Source organism: Podarcis pityusensis (assembly GCF_964106645.2).
Source record: "Podarcis pityusensis genome assembly, chromosome: 11".
Taxonomy (NCBI): Eukaryota; Metazoa; Chordata; class Lepidosauria; order Squamata; family Lacertidae; genus Podarcis; species Podarcis pityusensis.
The window spans coordinates 46,681,977-46,704,806 of record NC_138036.1 but is presented as its reverse complement, the minus strand read 5'-3'; the positions used below and the strand labels follow the sequence as shown (position 1 = coordinate 46,704,806).

The 22,830-nt window shown below is 42.0% G+C and overlaps 1 protein-coding gene across 6 annotated transcripts; it reads right to left on the bottom strand.

Moving 5' to 3' along the window:
- Positions 1-2,130: 2,130 nt before the first annotated feature.
- Positions 2,131-21,547, bottom strand: ZNF475 (zinc finger protein 475). 6 transcript variants are annotated; one of them, XM_080973067.1, is made up of 6 exons: positions 21,381-21,547; positions 16,232-16,365; positions 14,644-14,833; positions 13,547-14,455; positions 7,539-7,719; positions 2,131-2,736 (listed from the first exon to the last, which is right to left on the bottom strand). In XM_080973067.1, exons 4-6 carry the CDS (start codon positions 14,192-14,194, stop codon positions 2,585-2,587), a joined length of 981 nt encoding a protein of 326 aa, XP_080829193.1. In that variant the 5' UTR covers positions 14,195-14,455; positions 14,644-14,833; positions 16,232-16,365; positions 21,381-21,547; the 3' UTR covers positions 2,131-2,584. The 6 variants fall into 6 exon arrangements, with proteins under 6 accessions (XP_080829193.1, XP_080829195.1, XP_080829192.1 ...); XM_080973069.1 differs by having other exon boundaries at positions 16,232-16,336; XM_080973066.1 differs by lacking the exon at positions 14,644-14,833.
- Positions 21,548-22,830: the final 1,283 nt, after the last annotated feature.

The following is a 22,830-nucleotide window of genomic DNA, read 5'->3' as shown; positions in this document are numbered from 1 at the left end:
TTAGCTGTTAAGTATCAACTGGAAATGTGCTTTCTTCAAAATGAATCCTCAGGTTTTCACCCCCAGGAAACAAGATTCCACATATATTGAATGCATTACTAGGAGTCGTAATTCCTCTGTATTGTGATGTGGTTGGTGTAAAGCCCAGTGTGAATTGGTGGAAACAACATTCCCCTCCCCCCAAGAATATGAGAAATGAGAAGATCTATTCTCAGTTCAAGTGGGCAAACTTGCAAAGGGTCCTTTAAGCAAGATTACCTTCTTGCATGCCATGAAAGCAATATCTCCATATTCAAAGTAAACAGATGCCCTTAGTTTGGTCTACTGCATCAAGTCTGCCGCAAAGACTCAAGGCTTCCATCGTGGGCCTTATTCTTGGCTTACTTTCCCCTGATAAACCTATATAGATGATGCAATCGGGTGTTAAAAAGCATGAGCTACATCCTCATTATCACAAACAGCAGAAGAAGAGAAAAACCTGGGGAGATTTTATGATGTAATGTTGCTCCAAAGACACATGAAATTATGCATATAGAAAACTAAGTTCCAGGACAAAGGTTATCCTTCTGCTTGACAAGTTCGTTTTCTACGTGTAAAAATATTTTTTCATGAGGGAGCTTTCTGTCATGTGAGCTGTCAGCTGCAGCCTGAGATGGTTTCTTCCAGAAACGGTTTAATCACTCATCTACTGTTTATGAAAACTAGGCCCATAAGTCAGATCTCTTAAGTTCAAATGTCACCATGGTTAGAATTCATTGCATATTAGTCATAGCCAAGCCAATCTCTTCCAACCTCAGATTTTTCATTTGTAATGATGACTGATACCTTATGCTGGTCTATGACCATAATAAAGATTTGGATTGGATTGACTGATATCACATATGAAAACTGCTTTGCATGCTTAGGAAGAGCACTAATATAAATATTATTTATTTTCAGTAGTACTTGTTTGGCTCCAAGAGAGAATATGTTGTGGAGGTTTTAAGGACATAGGGAAACATTTTGGATTATAGGAAGCTGGAATAGGGAAGAGGTCATGAATGGTTAATGATTTCAACCTCTGTAGGACAGGTTAGTTTCTGCTCACACTCTTCTCTAGCCTCCATTCAGACAAGCAAGAGCCATTAACAGAGTTCAAAGACACATTCCAGCCAGGCAAAAACTCCTGGGGTGCAAAGGACGGCCAGGGAGTTCTGGGGAGAGTTTTGAGGACCAGATAGAGAGTCTTATTTGACATCTGGAGTGAGGTCCTCCATCCCTAGTCCCATGGATTGTGGGAGACAGTGACAGAATGAACATTGAGATGTTGAAGAGAGATGGAGCAAATTGTAAAGTGAGTTGTGAACAACCTGGGAATTAGAGAAATGGGTAGGACCTGCAGTCAGGGCTGGCCCAAGACATTTTGGCTCCTGAGGTGAGCCACAACACTGCATGCAAACCCACTCAGGAAGAAGGAGTGAGTGGAGCTCTACATTGGGAACAATTGGGGAATAAAGATCGAGAACGGGGGCAGGGATTCGAAATCAACCTTACCGGGTGGTTGAAGTGGGAATCAAAGGCTGCCGTGAGGGGGGCTGCTCTGAATCATGTGTGGTGGGTGCAGACCCCAGAGGGCAGCCCCTCTCCCTTTCTTCTCTAGGGGTGGGAAGAGACCAACAGTGCCTCCTATATGCTGAGAGGCCATTGTAGAGAAGGCACAGCAGGGGCTACTGAGGAGGAGGCAGATCTGGTCACCAGTGAGCATGGTGCAGCTGTAGGTCCCACCACAGTAGTAAGCAATGCATTCCTTGGAGGCCACATGTCCTGCCCCTGTGGAACTTGCCACCCAAGGCGGTCACCTCACCTTGCCTCATGGTTGGGCCAACCCTGCCTGCAGTTCTTTGGGGGAAGGGAACACACTTCTGAGATTCTCCATATCCTGCAAATAAGATGGGTGCCAGGACTGAACTTGAGTACTAGAGCCTCAAAGTTGACATTCACATCTTGTCACAGGGATTGGAGGAAAATGTGACCATTACCCAAGCTCCTTCATATTATGGAGACAAGACTGGATGGATGCCTGTAAACTCAGAGTCAATACCTGAGAAACAAGATTGGAGATTTAGTCTTCAAAACACACGGAATGCCCACTTTTGAAGAAACCTACCAAAGCTTTTATTGTCCTCATTTTGCTGCAGATAGGGCCTTTGAATGGAAACATCCTCAGTAAAAAGAAGTATTCTTAAACATGATTTACTAACTCTTGGGTCTGAAAAGGCATAGCTACTTCATAACAGAGTGTGTCCGAGAAACAATGGTATTTACTGTGAAGTCTTAAGGCCACGGTCTGCTCTGAAGAATGCCGGAGAAGTTGAACTCCCATCATCCTTATGGACCGCGTGGTCAATACCACCGCTGCAAAACACTGTTAGAAATGGCATGTCCATATTTCACCTACATAATCAATATTCAGTTAATTGTACACAGGTCATTTTTGGAACTTGATTCGACAAAGTGCTATGATTCTTCATTGCTGAGACCTCTGACCTCTAGGTCAGAGAAGAGTCTTGTTCTTTAAAAACTTTGGCTTGAAAGGAGGAACATTTTATTTCGGTGTCTTCGGCTTACATGAGCGCTGGTGAACGATCAGCCTGTCTGGCAGGAAGGTACGACCACAAATATTGCATGGAACTAGCTGGGCCTGGGCACTTTGCCAGGCAGACTCGTTTAAAGCATCCAGATCATAGTAACCTTTGGCTGGAAAATTAAGAAGAGAAAATATCAGTTTTCATTCTGTAGAGCCATACTCCACTTGCATGGAAAATATTTTCAGGAAATACCTGTTGACTGAGCCTTTCAGTTTTAACTAAATCACAGTCCTTATGAGAGCGAAAACCCACCAAAACTCTGCTTATTGTCTCAGGGGTCAAATAAAGTTAACTACAAACTGAATCATCTTGCATGTACGGAGAAAGCATTTCAGCATGTGCTGTGTTACACATTCTTAACTAATTATTAACACATTTTCCTACACTTAAATATCAGTGAGTTTCACCACTTGGCCTTCTTACAAATGCTGCCTAATGAGCCAATGGGAACTGACCGAAGAGAGGGAAGAGAAAAGCACAGAGTGTTCTATATACTTCATTATGCCCTCCCAGTGCTGTTCTTAGGGTCAGTGATCCAATTTTGTTTCATTTTTCAAAGCTGTAACTTCGAGGGGAGCTCACACAAAGACCCAGACAGGCAAAAATCTCAATTTAAGTCCATTTTCACCCCACCCCCTGTCGTCCAACTATTGCAGCTGGAGCAGTATCTGCAATTTTTGGCGAGAGATTTGGGTCATTTCAAATGGGCTAATTTGCATCCAAACCCCTGCTTTCTCTTTTTGCCTTAAAATGGGTTTCAAGCCTCTTTTCACCAAGCTACCTCGAACTGAGGTTGTACAGCAACTGTATAAGTTCACACCAACAGCTTCCACACCTTACAGTATAATCCTCCTTGGCAGTGCATAGTGAAAAAATTATAGAGTTTTATTTGAAACAGAGAATAGTTTTCCTTTGCCAAAAGGTATGGTACTTTAGGGAGCAACCTGTGCTATTTTTCTAGAAAAAGAGGTGCCAGAGCTCACTAGGAACACCTCCTTTGTTTTATTATAATGGCAACAGTGCCCACCTGAGAGGTGCCGGAACTGAGCTCCGGCTGGGGGGGAAAAAAGCCCTGGAAAGTTTTATCTATATTTTGCATGCAAGTGGCTGAGCCCAAATCTGTTTAAAACTAGTACTTTTAAAACACACACACACACACACACACACAAATGCGACTCCATTGTTTATATGACAAGTAAAAATACAGATTTTTCCATAAGAACCCCGAGAGCTGTAATGTGATTCACATTCAATGCTTCATATGAGAGTAAGCCTTAGATCTCTTAATGCGTCTGTTCCTAATATTCCTTTTCACCAACTGGAGTTCCTTTTTTGGCTGAAGCAAGTACTCTTCTCATTTGCAGGAAATGAATGTGTTCGCTATATACTTTGGAACATTCAGGGCCAAACTGCACATTACATTGCAGCCACATTAGCCTGACGGCTACTTCTCCATTGCAAAATATATATATACTTTGGGGGGAAAGTGCTTTATGATGGAGACGGGGAGGCTTAACCCTTTCTTTGCTGGTCACTTTCCTCCACTTTAAAAACTCTGTCCGCTGACTGGGGTAGATGGTAGTTGTAGCTGATAGAGAGAACGGGCTCCCTGTGATCGTTGCAAAGCATTTTTAAAATAGCAACCAGTTTATATAAGGCAGTTCATAGAGTTTCAGGGGGATCCCAGCTAAGATGGAATCCCAGGACAAACCCATAGTTGGCTTTTGATATGTAAGAGTGGAATCTGCCACAGATTTTCACTCGTATTCAGAGGCCTTGCGGGACTGGGTGGATGATACAGTTATAAAACCTGTCTAAGATTTTGTTACTTAGTTCTCCAAAGTTTCGGATACCTCTGCAGTTTTCATTGTTTTGGTGTTAATCACAGTAATCATGGGAAACATGCTTACATTTTTAAGTATCATTTTGGTTTGCTCTGCTTTTCATTTAAAAAGGTATTCCTGCTGTGGGAGAAGCACCCACTGAATGTACTGGTAAGCGAAGGATGTTACAAATGTGCAGCCAGATGATCGAGTGGCTTTCGAACAGTGTGGGGCAATGCAAATATTAGAAAAACAGCTTGTGGCTTGGCAATGTTGTTCCGGCGTCCCTGATCTATATGAAGGCTTGAAAGGCTGGATCTAGATTCACATCAAAGAAGCATTTCAGTTAAACACGTTGCAAACTTTGTATGAGAAATTGGGTTGGCAAAAACGGAACTCCACACCGCCATCTGGTGTCACAGAGTTAGAATGCATAAACAACGTGTATAAAGCGATTTCTCTTTGCCAATGTTGTTGTTGTTTAGGTGTTTAGTTGTGTCCGACTCTTCGTGACCCCATGGACCAGAGCATGCCAGGCATTCCTGTCTTCCACTGCCTCCTGCAGTTTGGTCAAACTCATGCTGGTAGCTTCGAGAACACTGTCCAACCATCTTGTCCTCTGTCGTCCCCTTCTCCTTGTGCCCTCCATCTTTCCCAACATCAGGGTCTTTACCGGGGAGTCTTCTCTTCTCATGAGGTGGCCAAAGTATTGGAGCCTCAGCTTCAGGATCTGTCCTTCCAGTGAGCACTCAGGGCTGATTTCCTTCAGAATTGATAGGTTTGATCTTCTTGCAGTCCAATGTAGCTGAGTCCAACATCTAGTTATCTAGATGTCCCTCTTTTACTTTTGTTAATAATAACTTTTATTAACTTTTCTGCTTTACAATTTCAAATAAACATTTTACAAACTTTAAAATATCCAATGACTTCCCTTCTTCTCTTTCCATGCTTCATTTTACATATCTTACATCCCTGCATATTTTACTATAACCATTAAAATCAATTATCCACTATTACATCCATCAGTGATTATATACTCTGTTGAATTTAAATTCTAGGTGTTCCTCTTCCAAATGCTAGAATGAGGAAAGTTGAAAACCATCCAATTCTAAGCAGTGCTTTTTTCCTGAAGGGTACACAATGGTACACAGCACTGCCACCATTTTGGGAGAGGGAGGAAGAAGGTGGAAGGGCTCTTGGACCCTTTCAGAGCATCGTGCCTCCTTTACTAAGCTAGCCAAATGCTTTCTGGGCTTGGAGGAGGAGGCACAATGCTCTGAGAGAATCCTGGAGGCCTGCTGCTTCCTTCCCAAACCCGGGCAGCAGAGGCCTCTTCACCTGGGCGGCAACGCTCAGCTCACTAGGAGTGTCTCCACCCCCATCGTTCAGCCCGGACACTGAGGTCCAGCTCCGAAGACCTTCTGGCGGTTCCCTCACTGCGAGAAGTGAAGCTACTGGGAACCAGGCAGAGGGCCTTCTCGGTAGTGGCGCCTGCCCTGTGGAATGTCCTCCCATCAGATGACAAGGAAATAAACAACTATCTGACTTTTAGAAGACATCTGAAGGCAGCCCTGTTTAGGGAAGTTTTTAATGCTTGATGCTTTATCGTGTTTTTAATATTCTGTATTTTGATATTCTGTCGGGAGCAGCCCAGAGTGGCTGGGGAAACCCAGCCAGATGGGCGGGGTACAAATAAAATATTATTATTATTATTATTATTATTATTATTAGTGGGTGGGTGAGGGAACATCAAGCAGCTAACCCATCCTCACTGCCCAGCCTTGATGTCAGGCCATGTCCCTCCCCCATGTTCTGGCCCATTTTCTTGCTTGTTGGTGAGTACCAGCACCTCCCCCCCCCCCCGAAAAAATCAGTGCTTCTAAGAAGAGAAGAAGAAGAGTTTGGATTTGATATCCCGCTTTATCACTACCCAAAGGAGTCTCAAATCGGCTAACATTCTCCTTTGCCTTCCTCCCCCACAACAAACACTCTGTGAGGTGAGTGGGACTGAGAGACTTCAAAGAAGTGTGACTAGCCCAAGGTCACCCAGCAGCTGCATGTGAAGGAGCAGAGATGTGAACCCGGTTCACCAGATTACGAGACTACCACTCTTAACCACTACACCACACTGGCTCTCTAAGCCTCTGGAAAGTCATTATTACCGGAAGGAGCAATTCCTACAGCACACTGTTACGTTTTTTAAGCTTATACCAATTCAATGTAAACCCTCTCCAGAGGTGATGTTATCAGCTATCTTTTCAAGGTCTGTGCTGGGCAGAGGTGCACTTGGGTGATTTTAGTCCCTAGACATAACTGTCTGGTGGCAGGGGGTGCGTGCTTTTTTGATGGCGATGTGGTTAAGTTCCCTTCAATCCGTTGCCTTAGCCAGTCCAGTCCTGTTGTGTTTGGGGCCCCTTCTGAACAGATCCCAAACTTCTGCTCTCAAGTGCTTCCTGATGGCACTTCTATTGATGGAAGACCACGTGCCACAGACTTTAGTGCCTCCAAGCGTTATGCTAACATGTGAATGAGTATAATTAACAGGCCTTTGGCAATATAGGCCGGGATCCACCTCACAACCCCTGCCAGCAGAAGCACTGTGCAAGGGCTTCCAGTTGCATCATGGGGCTTCCCCACTCATCCCCCAAAAGTGGCTGCGGGCAGTGTTTTGGGGGAGCACCCCCAGAACAGCATGCAGTGGGAGGGGGAATTGTTCCAGCCATAGGAGCCACCCAAGGGGCCAAGGTCTCTTTGGCCCCCCCCAATAAAATATTTGGGGGGGCTGGGCCTCCCCAAGATTGATGGACATTGCCATTCAAATGGTGTGCACCCCTTAAAAAAATATTGACACCCCTGGTTCCGGCTGGCAAGCTGATATGCAAACGCAGACAGAAACTTGTAATAGTGAGATGCTGACTTCTACACTATAAATCCCATTGATTTTGTTAAATGAGAGAAGACTTGAAACCAGGTAAATGGCATAGCTTTGATCAGTTAAAGTAAAAATTAATGTGCAAGGTTTTCACGGCTGTTTATGCTGCCCCTTCTCCTGCTGGCTCTGTGTTTATCTTTCGAGATGGTAACTTACCTCCTATGGATACGACCTCTGGCTTCTTGGGTTCGGGTCGTCTTAAGTGTTTTGGCAGCTGATCATTCTCAATGTGCCATTTTTTCAGACATTGTGGTTCATGGATGCTTATGGATTGAGTTCCATACTCTCGGCCGCAAATGTAGCAAATAACGGTTGGGGGTCGCCGTATAAATGCAGGCTGTGGACAACAAGCTCAGTTAAAAGAAAGGCAATTGATTTTAGAAAATCATTTAAAACCCAAGCAGTCTGTGCTGTTGGAAAGAATCCCGCTGACAAAGTGGAGGATGCAGATGCAGGGTGTTTATGCTTTATAACACATTTTAATAATGTGCCTGAAAAATATGGATTCAGTTGCGAATTCCTGGCAGAAAATTCACACCTGTTATTATATTTAGTTTTGAATTGGTTACTATTAAGAGCTTTCAAGTGGGCTCTTTAGGAACAAATGGTCCTTTGAAATTTACTTTGGAGATGGCAGGCAAACTTCAAGATAATGTTGGTAAGAAAGGGACTTAGCTTCTTGGGTTATTGCAAAAAAACAACAACAGAAAGGTGTAGCTTGTTTCTGGATAATGGTTTGTAGAGGGTGCTTGTTTATACAGTATGATAAATGACATACCGCCCAACTTTTTCAAATAAAAAACGAGGATGTGTGTCTTCTGGGAGAGTCATGTGACCTGTGCTATGATCTTGCCCCAGAAAAAAGTACTTTTTTTGTGGTGAGAGACCGCGGTGCATAAGTGTGGCACCCAAAATGGCCGCCATGATCTCACATGAAAAAATGGGGTGTCCCGTTTTTCCCAGAGCACTTGGTGAGTATAATGAATGACTTCTACTAAGCTGGACCATGGTCTACCTAGTCAAGTACCCACAATTGCGACTGGAAACAATTCGGTGAGGGGCTTACTTATGTGATCTTTCTTAGTGTAAGTACAAAAGAGCCTTTAGCTGAGATTTTGAGAGCCAGTTTGGAATCTTATAAATGCAAGGCACGAGTTCTTCTTCTACAGGAATTCCCAACCTTTAGGGGCCAGGGCAGAATGGGAAAACTAGAGAAAACTGAAGAAAATGTGATGGGCTGGAAGTTTCCCTTTCAGTAGAAGGAGAATGGGAGAGTTTATTCATTTCTCAGTCTCGGTTTCGATAATTTGTATATGCTACTACAACGATAGAGGGACGCAGGTGGCGCTGTGAGTTAAACCACAGAGCCTAGGACTTGCCGATCAGAAGGTTGGCGGTTCGAATCCCCATGACGGGGTGAGCTCCCGTTGCTCAGTCCCTGCTTCTGCCAACCTAGCAGTTCGAAAGCACGTCAAAGTGCAAGTAGATAAATAGGTACTGCTCCGGCGGGAAGGTAAACGGCGTTTCCGTGTGCTGCTCTGGTTTGCCAGAAGCAGCTTAGTCATGCTGGCCACATGACCCAGAAGCTGTATGCCAGCTCCCTCGGCCAATAAAGCGAGATGAGCGCCACAACCCCAGAGTTGGCCACGACTGGACCTAATGGTCAGGGGTCCCTTTACCTTTACTACCCCAATAAGGCATGGTTTAAACCATTGGTAGCACATGGAGTTAGCATTTCTGTCAGGCATTGGCATCCTCCAAGGTGCCCCACTGCCAAACCCCAGAGCTTCCAGGCCCCAGTCTTCCTCTTGATGTTGCTATCCCCACCCCCTGATTCCTGTCACTTCTGGCAGAGACAAAGAGGAAAGAGATGGAACAATACGGTACATGATGTGAAAAAAATATTTTCCGTTGACTGCTGAATCTCCCCCCCCCCCTCTGGCTTTGCATGTTATACCACAATTGCCTCGCCTTTCTTTGACACACAGAAGCAAACATAATTAAACTTGCCTCCCACTGTAACCAGGCCAAGCATGCCCTTAAAATTGTTTTCTTCTTTTGGACATATTGGATGGAATGACCACAAAAGCTATTGTGATGAGATTTGGGGGGGGGGGGGGTGTTGGTAGGCTGTATGCCTGGGCCCCTTCTAATTCCTGCATCCAACATGGATTCAGTTCCTGGAACAGCTGGACTATTGGCATAAGTATGGGTCGTTGAGGTAACAAAGGAGGTGGCTCTGTGCCAGAAGACACAGGGGTATGTCTCCCTCCCTCAACTGTCTGTTCATTAGAAAGACAAAGAGTTGGGAGCTGAGTGATGTGAGCTAGAAGCTGGAAGGAAGGAGCAGGCTGCAAAGCCAAGGAGCGAGAGCCATGCCTGATTTCTGTTGGAATCCAAGGCCCTCTTGGTGTGTTAATGTTGTGAATCCCTCCATCATAGGCTCAGGTTGTATATACGAGTAAAGAAACCATATATCATAGAGACACCACAGTCTCCACTGTCCCTCATTCCAAAGGACTGGAGTGGTGTGCAACACTATTTTTCTCTTGATGAAAGGTTTTTACAATGAAATAATGCTGGAAATTGGGAAGCGGGTGGCGCTGTAGGTTAAACCACAGAGCCTAGGACTTGCCGATCAGAAGGTCGGCGGTTCGAATCTCTGTGACAGGGTGAGCTCCCATTGCTCGGTCCCAGCTCCTGCCAACCTAGCAGTTCGAAAGCACGTCAAAGTGCAAGTAGATAAATAGGTACTGCTCCGGCAGGAAGGTAAACGGCATTTCCGTGAGCTGCTCTGGTTCGCCAAATGCGGCTTAGTCATGCTGTCCACATGACCTGGAAGCTGTACGCCGGCTCCCTCGGCCAATAAAGCGAGATGAGCGCCGCAACCCCAGAGTCAGCCACGACTGGACCTAATGGTCAGGGGTCCCTTTACCTTTACCTAATGCTGGAAATTAAGTGCAGAGATAAGGATAGGAAGCACAGAGGGTTCAAAATTCTGCCCCCCCCCCCACTCCTCACATTTTGGGAAAACATGGATCCAGTGGCTCAACTTCTAATGACAGCATAGAACAGACTTTGTCAACCTTTGCCCTCCAGATGTTTTGGCCAACAAATGGCCATTGGGAGTTGTAGTCCAAAACATCTGGAAGGCACCAGGTTGGCAAAGACTGAAGTAGAAAAAGATTTGGACCTTTGGTTCTGTGCAGTGACAGAGAAAAGACTACAGGCCAAAATATGCTTTTATTTTGGAAACAGGCATAGAACAGGAAAAAGACAGCAGATGGCAGCACCAGATAGTCAAGATACAACCAATGAAATTTCAGAATGAAATTTTTACCATAAATTGACAAAGAGAGCAATGAAAAAGACATCAAAAGCATGCAATTGTGATTTATGCAGGAAATGGAGAAATATGCCCTACAAAATAATTGTGCCCCCTTTCTTTGCAGCCTGGAACTGGATTGTGAGACTATCTGTCTAAGGGTTGTTTACATTTCCATTGCAGCAATAAGCCGGATTTGAGAACAGTGCTATCAAAACTGACCAGCACAGCCAAAGTCTATGAGGCTTAGGCTGTTTACTGAAGATATAATCAGGCTTAGTTAATCCAAATGAGCCCATTCATTCCATTACCAATTGGATTACAAAATAACAACTTTGGCCTAACAAACCCATTACAGGCAAACTGGCTTGACTCTACAATTCAGGAAACACTTGGTGAGGGAATCAGAAGAAAATGAGGTCTAGCATAACAATGCAATGGGACAAATTTATTGTCCTGCTATGGGCACTGTGCCCTGCTTAATTGAGGGGAACAGCAATGATTATTCTTATGACCAGACCTTTTAGAGAGTCCTTCAGAACAAGCTTTCCAAATACATTGTGGAAGTTATGGTCTGCCATCTCTTCAGTCCTGCTCTTTATGGGATGGAAATGTGTATGTGCGAAGACATACCCAATGTTTTCTGTTCAACTCAAACCAGGATCTTCACTAGCCCCCAATTCCCTTCCATCTCTATGCTATCACTATCTTTCCCTTCTAATTTTTTGTCCCCTTCAGTCCAACTTTGTAGAGGAAGGCCAACGGCAGTTTCCAATGACCTGTTTTCACGCCTATCAGTCTTATACCTCCATAGATGAATAGAGCGTGTTCTTCAACAACTTGGCTAAGTATGGCTCAAGAGAGCTTGCTTGGTTGTAAGTGTCTTTCCCTTTCTCCAGCATTCTATACTTCAAATGCAAACTCGATTGACACACAAAGGAAGCTATCGGTTTTTGAGGGCATACCAAGTTCCTTCGCAACACAACAATTCCCTGAATCCTCTAATGGGAAGCTGTGACATTTAAACTGGTTTGAAGTTGGTTCAGATTTATAATATAGCTGTGCCACCTTCCCAAATGTTTTGTCTGGCTGACTTCAATGAAGATGCTAATCCCATGAGAAGGTTCAGAGAAAAGAAACAAAGGAAATGCAAGTATTGCAAGAAAATGCCAAGGGAGACAAATTCTTATTGTCATACGCCATAATTCAATAGTATGCCTACATTGAAATACTTCAGTAAGTCTTTTGTTTAGGATCCCCTCCCAAAAGCCCTCAAACTCCTTTTTAAACCTGCCATACTTTAAAAAGCTAACATTAAAAAATAGTTATTATAAACAAATAAATTAAACATCTATATGCTAGGATGTTGCTACTACATGAACTTTATATGAACGCATGCACCAAGATGGGTGGGTGGGTGGAAGAAACGGACTCTGAATGTAGTTCTGTGCCCTCATCTGGTTGGCGATTGCCCCCTAATTACATAAAGAATTGCCAGTAATTAATAGATAGATGTGAATTCTCTGTAGATTCTTGGGCCATTTTGGGGGGGAAGGTTACAGCAATTAAAAATGGGGGAGTTGGTTAATATCTGAATCCAGTTTTCTTCTTCGTCACTTTCAGATTTAAAATTATAGGATATTGTATTACTCAGATTATTTTTTTGCTTTTTCTTTGTCTTCCATATTCCTTCCCATTTCTCCTTTCATATAGAATTGACCTTTTTGTTATAAAAGTGGCTAATAACCACAAACAGAAGACCAGGAATATATGAAACATAACAATACATCATGAATTGTTGCTACGGAGAACATGGCCAGAGTTTAGTCCTCTCTGCCTTGGCTCACGACAAGAAGAATTACAACTTCTTTCTGACTAGAAAGCCAAGCAACAAACGATGTTGAGGTACCTTCTTGAATTCACTCAGCAGTGTCCTTCATGTAATGTCCATTTGTACACTATTTGTGTACAAATGAGTAACTCCCACAAAAGTATCTAATGCTGTTCGACTTTGCACATGTTAATTCAACCTCAGAGAGATGCAAAGTAAAAACCTGTACTCCAAGGGGATGAATTCTTTGAATTTATAACACTTAGCAGATGCTCACAGCCTTTTTATTCATATCGGCTGCTTGACAAATATATTTTATCCCCCGAATTCCCATAAATAAATCACAATTAGAGGGCAAGCTGAGGTGAAGGATTCCTTGCAAACTCCGTAGGACGAGAACTGCAAGCATCTGTCCTCATCCATTAAACCAACATTCAGAATATATGAAAAGGATTTCATGGGTCCTTTCACAAGCAGAATTATATGTTGGTATGGCTCTAAGTGCTTTTTTGTTTTAATTATGGTTTCTACATGAGTTTCAGTGGAAAATCTGTGCCATCTGCTTGCCTATATTTGTGCTGCGTCGCAAACTTGAGTTAAGCCACCAACCTTAAACTTGAAAATCGTTCCGTCGTTATCTACAGCATTTTAGAAACCAAAAATGTCTAATATGGTTTATATAAACACTGAACTTCATGTTAATTAAATCACTGCTACCATCACTACAAAAACCATGGTTGTGATGTTTTTCTTATACAAGCAATGTGCTTACTATGAAATCTGCATTTCTGCTGATAACTTATTCAGAACATGGAAAGTGACCCTGGCATCACCTTAGGCTTGTTTAAGGCTACTCACTCATTTATAGTCCCTGAAATGATCTCCTAGCTTGATTGAAGTCAATAGTGAAGGTTTTACCATTAACTTCAACGGCACTGGAATGCCAAGGTGGAATTTGCACAGGAAACAATTTTGCTTTTTTCGTAGGTGTGATGCCTTCTAATTTACCTTGTCTGAGGTGGAAGATGCCGGCCCAGTGGATCTATGTGATTTAGAGGAGCTGTAGCTTGAAGGACCTGAACTGGCTTTTGGTTTACAACTCTTTTGGTGTGCAGCAAGACGATCTGGAAGAAAAGTACGGCCACAGTGTTCACAGGGTAGGAGCTTGTAACTTTGAGCAGCTGCTGCATTTTCAGCCATCGTACCGAGAGATCCTCCAGGAAGAGCCTGAGGTTTAACGGGCGGTGGTCTTCTGAGATGTTTGGGCAGCTTATCGTTTTCTATCTGCCACTTCTCCAGGCATTTTGGCTCGTGGATAGGAAGAGATTGTGACCCAAACTCTTTGCCACAGATATGGCAGATCCTGAAGCCAGGTCTTCTCGGGGGAATGACGGGCCGATCCAACTGATCCTGAGACATGCCACCAGTACTTGATCGTTTTGATACCACCACAGTCCCCGGCCTCTTCTTCCCAGCACTTGTTTTAAGGGTAGAATTTAAACCCACTCCTGACAAGAGCATGGAAGGATCTGAAACAGTGGATTTTGAAGCCTGTCTTAAAGACGAGCTGGTGGAGATATTAGCAAGGACTTTTCCAGCATTGGGCAGTGTTTTATTGTGTTTGCTCAGAGTCTTTTTCATTAAAGCCGTTTCCATGAAGTCAACAATGTTCCATTAACAGGATGTCTGGATTTATGTAGTGTTTCTTGTTTGGACTTTGTGGTTGTCTTTTGGTTGACCTGTTGTTCCTTTAAAAACAATGAAGCTCTCTGGGATAAAGAGGTACAAGATCCTAAAACAGAGGGCAGCTGTGATAGATCTGAGCACATTTGCAATGTTCTAACACTCCCAGCAATGTTGCCTTTTTGTGGTGTTTTTTCTGTTTTACTATTTTTTTAGTGTCTATTTTTTTAAATCCTGGAAAAAAATAGGAGGAATATGTATGTAAAAACACGGTAAGTTGTAGGCAGATGTTTAATTGTTTTAAAACATTTTTTTAAAAGAGAGAGAGAGAGAGTAAAATAACTAGTGTAGCCAAATGCAATATTTTTATGTTGAGCATTTCTGCATATATAACATTTCAGCTGCAATCTGTACACACTTACCTGGGAGTAAGCCCCACTCACCACTGTGGGGCTTACTTCTGAGTAAGCATGTATAGGTTTGTGCTTTTGCGTGGTTTTTGTCGGTCACCTCACTGTCATTCTTCCAAACATTTTTTTTTATTCTGCATTCATAGCAATAACTATTGGTGTTGCCACATTGTACAGCCTTGTGTGTTACATTAAGTTGATTCTGTACAAGACAAAAGAAATAAAACACCTGTAATAATAAGACAAAGTAAATCCTGTCCATAACACTGAGAAGGCACAGTAGCTACTAAAACATTTGTCTGTTGCATTTGCCTGAATTCATAAGTCAGACCCTCCAAGTGTCCCTATTTTCCAGGGACAGTCCTGGATTTACAGAAGCCATCCTGGTTTCTTATTTGATCTCGGAAAGTTCTGCTTCCCTTGTCATCTTATAATAGCAATGGCACCCACTTGAGAGGTGCCAGAACTGAGTTCTGGCGAGTTCCAGCTGCAAAAAAGGCCCTGGATGTCCTGTTTTCATCAGAGAAATGTTGGAGGCTATGGAGTTATGCGACTCCCAAGCCGAGGAGATAAGTAACTATACAACTTTTAGAAGACATCTGAAGGCCGCCCTGTACAGGGAAGTTTTTTTAAATGTTTAATGTTTTATTACGTATTTATATATGTTTGAAGCCACCCAGAGTGGCAACCCAGTCAGATGGGTGGGGTATAAATAAATAACAAATATTATTATTGTTGTTGTTATGGAACAGGACATCCCTATTCTCATTGGAGAAATGTTGGAGGATACGTAAACCATATAACCGGGAAGTTGTTTCAACTAACAGTCAAAACATTATACACACACACACACATATATATACGTATAATATTTCCTTCTCATATGTACAGTGGTACCTTGGGTTACATACGCTTCAGGTTACATACGCTTGAGGTTACAGACTCCACTAACCCAGAAATAATGCTTCAGGTTAAGAACTTTGCTTCAGGATGAGAACAGAAATTGTGCTCCGACAGCGCGGCGGCAGTGGGAGGCCCCATTAGCTAAAGTGGTGCTTCAGGTTAAGAACAGTTTTAGGTTAAGAACAGACCTCCAGAAAGAATTCAGTTCTTAACCCGAGGTACCACTGTATATGTCTTTTTGAAGAGTTGATCTCCTGGAATTGTTGTTACAAATTGATACATCGGTGTTCCTTAATTGCAATGTTTTCCTGTCATGGAAGACATTGCTAGTTCCTATGATGTTCCCCACAGCAATTCCATTGATGGAACGCTGCTAGCTAGACATCAGAATGTGTGGCTTAAGTATTTTCTAGTGGGTTGCCATTTGCAGTATCGTTAGGAAGCGAGTGATATGTTTAAAGCATTTGCATATCATGGCGAACTATCCTTCTTGCCCTCGACGGCTGCTGTAATAGTTGTAATAACGGTAAAATAATAAAAGTGGTTCAGTAAGTAGTAATGCAACTTGAATGCACCCCAAACTTTTTTTAGGAGGCCCCAGATAATTGTGAGCAAGTGAAACCTTTTTCAAGTCACGGAGAAAGAAAAGGCAAAGCTTACTAGAGGGTCATGGGAAAGGAGTATCTCGGAACATTACCTGTGTTTTACCCAGCTAGGGCTTTATCCACCAGTCCATTTTCCATGGATAGATGTGTATCATGGATGATCAAGCTGTTCCCCTTTACAATAATTTCAAGCAGTACTGCAGTAAAGAATGTTGAATGAGTCAAGCTATGAATCAGTCAAGAAGAGAAACCATAAACAACCTGTTAACAATATAGCCTCTTGTTGGACTTCCAAGATCTCTGCTGGATTCGTTTCATAATAGATTTATGCTTTATTTGGGGGATTACACCATTTGGTCTCTTTTCCTTTCTGCCAAGTTGGAAATGTCCTGTAAGTTCACATCCGTAAATCTGAAACCCTCCATCATGTTCCCCGTCGACTAGAAAGCGTATAAGGTTTTTAAAAGTAAATTAACTTTTCTCTATAAAAGGCATGACAAAGTGTAGCTTTCTTTCTGAACGCGAAGACAAAAGCGAGCGGTAGCCAAATATGGGTCATCATTCTTCTTTTGGACAATGCTTGAGCCATCAGCAGTCCTCCGCGATGGCCTTAATTCATAAACCATGTGCTTTTAATGAAAATAAATTTCAATGTAATGGACTATCTGGATCCAAATAAGACAATGCATAGAAATACAGAAGCTCATCTAGATGCTGCCAGAAGGCGCTACTTCATATGTAATATCTCACAACCGAAGAGCAACTAATCCAAATTTAGTTCATCTACATTTCAAAAAAAATATTCTATGAGGAAGAGCTCTCCTGTGGTTTAAATTTCCATTAATCTTTTCAAAGTCTCTCAGAATATGGTTCTCACTAATCTCCAAGAGTAGCCTTTTCTCTAAGCAGTAATCCTAATGGTTCAGTCAAGTGCTTAGGGGCGAGAGGAAATATGACAGTCGGCTAAAATGTATAGATTTCATGTGAGGGAAAACTCCACAGGAAAAGGATTCTTTTGTTTGCTTCATGGATGTCTTTGGATATAAAACTCATGTACATACACATGAGGGCTCTCTAGTTTTTTTCCTCCATTGATCTGTAAAAAATTTATCTGTAAAAAAGAGGTTCTCTCTTCCCCCATCTCTCAGGATCCCACCAGGTATAAATGCTTCACAGAAATCCATCTGTCAGTCCTGCGTCCTTTTAACACTGATTTGGGTTGAAAGAAACGTCGTCGTGCCCGCTAGGTAATTAGATCAGCCACAGTGCCGCAATCCATTTTGATTTCTATTCAATAGGAATTTTGTTAGGGAAAGCCCCTTGAAAAGAATACAGGCAACCCCCTACTTGTGCGCGACTGTGTAAATGCATGGCGCTGGGAAATAATTACGGTATTTTTTGCTCTATAAGACTCACTTTTTCCCTCCTAAAAAGTAAGGGAAAACGTGTGTGCATCTTATGGAGCGAATGCAGGCTGCGCAGCTATCCCAGAAGCCAGAACAGCAAGAGGGATTGCTGCTTTCACTGCGCAGCGATCCCTCTTGTTCTGGCTTCTGAGATTCAGAATATTTTTTTTCTTGTTTTCCTCCTCCAAAAACTAGGTGCGTCTTATTGTCTGGTGCGTCTTATAGAGCGAAAAATGTGCTGAATAGGATTTCTGAATAGGATTTCCCTTAAAAAAGGGGGAAAGTTGAAAGTCCTCATGGCGTGTGGGGAGACCCTCCCCAGAGCCGAAAGAGGGCTTCAGTGAGAGCAGAGAAGAGGCTGGTGATACAGCGGGCCTTTGTTTAGGCTGCTCAGCCTCCACGCCTAACAGCACTGTAAAAGTAAAAAAGTAAAGGACCCCTGGATGGTTAAGCCCAGTCAAAAGCGACTATGGGGTTGCAGCACTCATCTCGCTTTCAGGCCGAGGGAGCTGGCATTTGTCCACAGACAGCTTTCCAGGTCATGTGGCCAGCATGATTAAACTGATTCTGGTGCAACAGGACACCATGACGGAAACCAGAGTGCACAGAAACGCTGTTTACCTTCCTGCTGCAGGTGTACCTATTTATTTACTTGCACTGGTGTGCTTTCAAACTGCTAGGTTGGCAGGAGGTGGGACAGAGCAATGGGAGCTCAGCACGTCACGGGGATTCGAACCGCTGACCTTCCAATTGGCAAGCCCAAGAGGCTCAGTGGTTTAGACCACAGCACCATTGTAGTGCAGCAGTAACAGCGTTCCTGCACTTCCTCCAGCCTCCTGCCAGCCCCAGAGCTTCAATTCCAGTTGTGGATATTTTAGTTGCAGTATTTTTTATCTAGAGTGGAGTGAGAGGAGCAGAGAGATCATTTAAAGGCTCTTTAGAGGGTGCTCCCTACTTTTGCAAATTTCACTTATGTGTGTGTGGCACCAGAACGTAATCCCTACCTAAGTGGGGGTTCACCTTACCTGTCCTCAGACTGAAGAATGGAAGAACAACCAAGTTCTTAAAGTGTTTTAGGAATATCATGATATATCATTGCACAGAAGCACCCACAAACAAACAAACAAACAAACAAACAAAACTCCTTCAGCTTTAACTGTGAAAAATTTGTATTGCTGCCTTTAGATTCCTTCCTTTTGTTTTTGGAAATTTATTGGTTTCTTGCTGCTTATCGGCAGATACATCAATATGACTTCACAAGCTTCAGAGGTCCAGATTTTCCACACTGGCAAACAATCAAACAAACATTGGCCAGTACCTCTCCTCTCTGGAAAAATATGCAGTATAACTTCATTTTTGCTGCTTTGATTTTTCAGATCATGAGATGTAGCTAAAGATACAAAAAGGCCTTGCTGAAAGGCCTCTGATTATTTTAATTATTTCCTGCGGGTTACTGAGGAAGACTGAAATCTCTGTTTAGACCCATCAAAATAACTACAGTCGTACCTTGGTTTTCGAACAGCTTAGTTCTCGAACGTTTTGGCTCCTGAACGCCGCAACCCTGGAAGTGAGTGCTCTGGTTTTTTAATGTTCTCTTGGAAGCAAAACGTCCGATGGGGCTTCCGCAGCTTCAGATTGGCTGCAGGAGCTTCCTGCAGCCAATCAGAAGCCACACTTTGGTTTTCAAACGTTTTGGAAGTCGAATGGACTTCCAGAACAGATTCCGTTTGACTTTCAAAGTTTGACTGTATATTGTTCTTTTATACATGTTGTTAAATTTTGTTTTTAAGCAGTGTTTAGACAAAGAAAAAAGAAAAAAGGACAAGTGTGACACTATTGGCCATTGTCAGAATTGACTTGGAAGTTCCATAAAGGAAGGAATGCAGTTTTGCTAGGGTGAGGGGATGGCTCAAAGTGATATTGTGTTTCTTCTACGGCAGAGTAGGGATTCGTGGATCACATGAATTGCCGGTGTTCTCTATATTTTGGTCTTTTTAATGTTTGATGCCTTCTGGCGGTTCCCTCACTGCGAGAAGTGAGGTTACAGGGAACCAGGCAGAGGGCCTTCTTGGTGGTGGTGCCCGCCCTGTGGAATGCCCTCCCATCAGATGTCAAGGAAATAAACAACTATCTGAATTTTAGAAGACATCTGAAGGCAGCCCTGTTTAGGGAAGTTTTTAATGTTTGATGTTTTATCGTGTTTTTAATATTTGGTTGGGAGCGCCCAGAGTGGCTGGGGAATCCCAGCCAGATGGGCGGGGTATAAATAAATTAATATCATTATCATTATCATGCTTTTGTATTTCTTGGAAGCCACCCAGAGTGGCTGGGGCAACTGAATCAGATGGGCAGGGCACAACAACAACAATGATGATAGCAACAACAACAACAACAACAACAACAACAACCTCTGTGATTACATCTAAAGGTCTAACCATCCATGTTACATGCCTTTTACTTCATGGAGGTCGAGTCTCCTGAAATGTTTCTTGTCTTTATGGGGTTTCTGAATTTGATCATGTGTGGTGCAGAGATATCTTCAGTCATCCCCACTAAGCCTTGACAGTTTCACTGCGGGCAACTTCTACTTTGCTCCTAATTTTCATCACTGCAAAAGGGCCCTTGTTTCCTGTCTTGCAGTTCCTCACATAGCAGCACCTCACTAAAATCTGAGGTTTTAGAGAGAAGTATATCATAGTTCCATCCGCTGCGACTTTCATTAAGGGATGCAACCAAGATTGTGCATGGTATATTAAATGAAAATCCGTATTTGCCAAAAATAAACAACTTCATCCGGTTGGAAGCCAAACTGTTCTTCTTCAGACTACAAACACAAAGACTTAATTGCTAAATATCTAATGAAGAAATGGTGCGTGTGTGTTGGATCTGCTTGCTGTGTACACTGTAAATAATCATTTAAGAAGTCCTCTTAATAATTTCCAAATATTCACAGCAATATGAAAGGAAACAAATATACACACTGTAAATAATCATTTAACTAGTCTTCTTAGTAATCTCAGAATATGTTATGCATAGCAGTATAAAATGAAACAAATAATAGGGAAAAATTACCATGATGTTCAAATACACGGTGTCTGACTTTTCTAGCAAAAATGTGTCCCTGGAAATCGTTACAGTTACATCCAGTGGCCAGAATTGTCAGAGTTCGCTTTCAAAGAGCTGTTAGTTCTAATTCTGATGATTATGAACACTGTGAACATGGTGAAACATTTGTTTATCAGCTTATATTTTCATGTCATTCGAATGTGATCGTATTACAACTTTTCTACCATTGAAAAGGCAATGGTATGTTTCAGGTTACATAGTGCTCAAAAATGAAGTTCTGTATTTTGCACTAGCTTAATATGATCAGGATTACACTTTATTTTTTCTGTTTGTTACATCTGGCACTGAAAGTTACTAGGAGCCAGTGCTGCTTCCTCTGGCGTGGCAAAGTGAATAATAATAATAATAATAATTATTCCCTTTTGATCATTAATAAAACATGAAAGCCCTCAAATAGTTTTCCTATATTACTTCATGAGATAGATACCAGTGATCCTATTAAAATACCAGGAATCTCAAATTTGCAATTTAATTTATTGCAATGGAGTAAACCTCTCACTAGTTGCAAACTGCTTAGAGATTATTATTTTTATAATCAAGCATTATATACATATTGGTCAAATAAAATAAATCCTATGCTATGAACATGCTATACCTATTAAAAGAGGTTCATTGGGATCAATAGCTCAACCTCATCCAAAACAGGGATATGTTTTATTGAGCTGACCTCCTGGTAGTTATATTTCTTCTCTTTGTTCCTTGTTCTTACCTTAAAATCTCAGTACTTAAACTCCCACATAATGATTCCTTTGTGCACACCGAGGAATAAGCAGAAACAAAGCGTTAGGTCTTAGCATATCCTTTCTTATTTAAGAAATTAGTACGTTAGCATCTTGCGTTGCTACAGAAATGGCAAGTTCTCTTTTGTCACTGACCCGTTGCCTAGCTACATATCAACAAAAGTGAATTCACAGTGCTCCTGCGAAGCTGATTGGTCAACTGCATTGTTTGGGAAGTGTGGGAGACAGGTGTATGCGGGAACAATATTTAGAAGTGAACGTAGAAATTTTCCTAAAGTTCATCATGGGGAAACGTGATGGTTTGAATGAAAATTCCCTTTCTCCTGCTCCAACTGCTGCGGAATTATTGAAATGGACTGTGCTGCAGAGAGAAGGAGCGAAGGAACTTCAGGAAGAACTTCAGGCTTGCTATTAACACACACTTAACATGTAGAATTCATTTAGAAAATATGTGGATATATTACAGCATAATGAGAAGGATGGGGAGGATTTTGTCGATGAACACTTTTATTGCGTAAATAATGTTGTCTTGTCTTTTCTTTTCCTCTTTTGATTTTTTTCTTTCTATCTTTGTTATTTCTTTATTTTTTTCTTTTCCTCTTTTTTGTTCCTGTAGAAATTTTCTACTCTCTACATAATTTCCTTTTTCTTCATATGTAAAAAAAATAGCATATAATGTTTGTATAGATATGTAATTTTTTAATCAATAAAGAATTAGAAAGAAAGAAAGAAAATATGTGGAAGAGGCTACTACCTTAAGTCCGTGAAGTTATATGACGTTGTGCAAAGCAATGTTATTTCATCACTTTTCTTACTGCAAAAAAGTCCATTTTTTTAAGAAGCGAGTTTTCTTTTTGCTTTGCGGCACAAAAGCAGCAATTCTACTTGAATTGTGCAACCTGAAATTTACCAGTATGAGATCCCAGCTGCAAAATAGCTACAAACTAGAATAATGCAATTTAAGGCAAGTGTTACCTGCACTCTGCTCAATTCCACTACCCTCTGTTTCAGGGCACAGTCTTTTACGGTATCTAGAAATGTTGCCTCTTTGTTGTGACTGGTCCTGGAACATGCATTTAGCCAGTCTACGTGAGGGTAATTGAAATCACCAATTACGACAACATTTCCTCCTGTGGATGCCTCCTCGGTTTCAAGGAGATGACCGTGGGCACTTTGTTCAGGGAAGGTAAAGGTAAAGCTAAAGGACCCCTGAAAACTCTGGCAGCACTAAGATAAATTCAACAGAGTAAATATTTTTTGATGGATGTAAAAGTGGAAAACTGATTTGAATGCTTATAGTAAAATATGCAGGAGTGTATGATATGTAAAATGAACCATGGAAAGAGAATAAGAGAAGTCATTGGATATTTTGAAGTTTGTAAAATGTTTATTGGGAAATGTAAAATTGAAAACTTAATA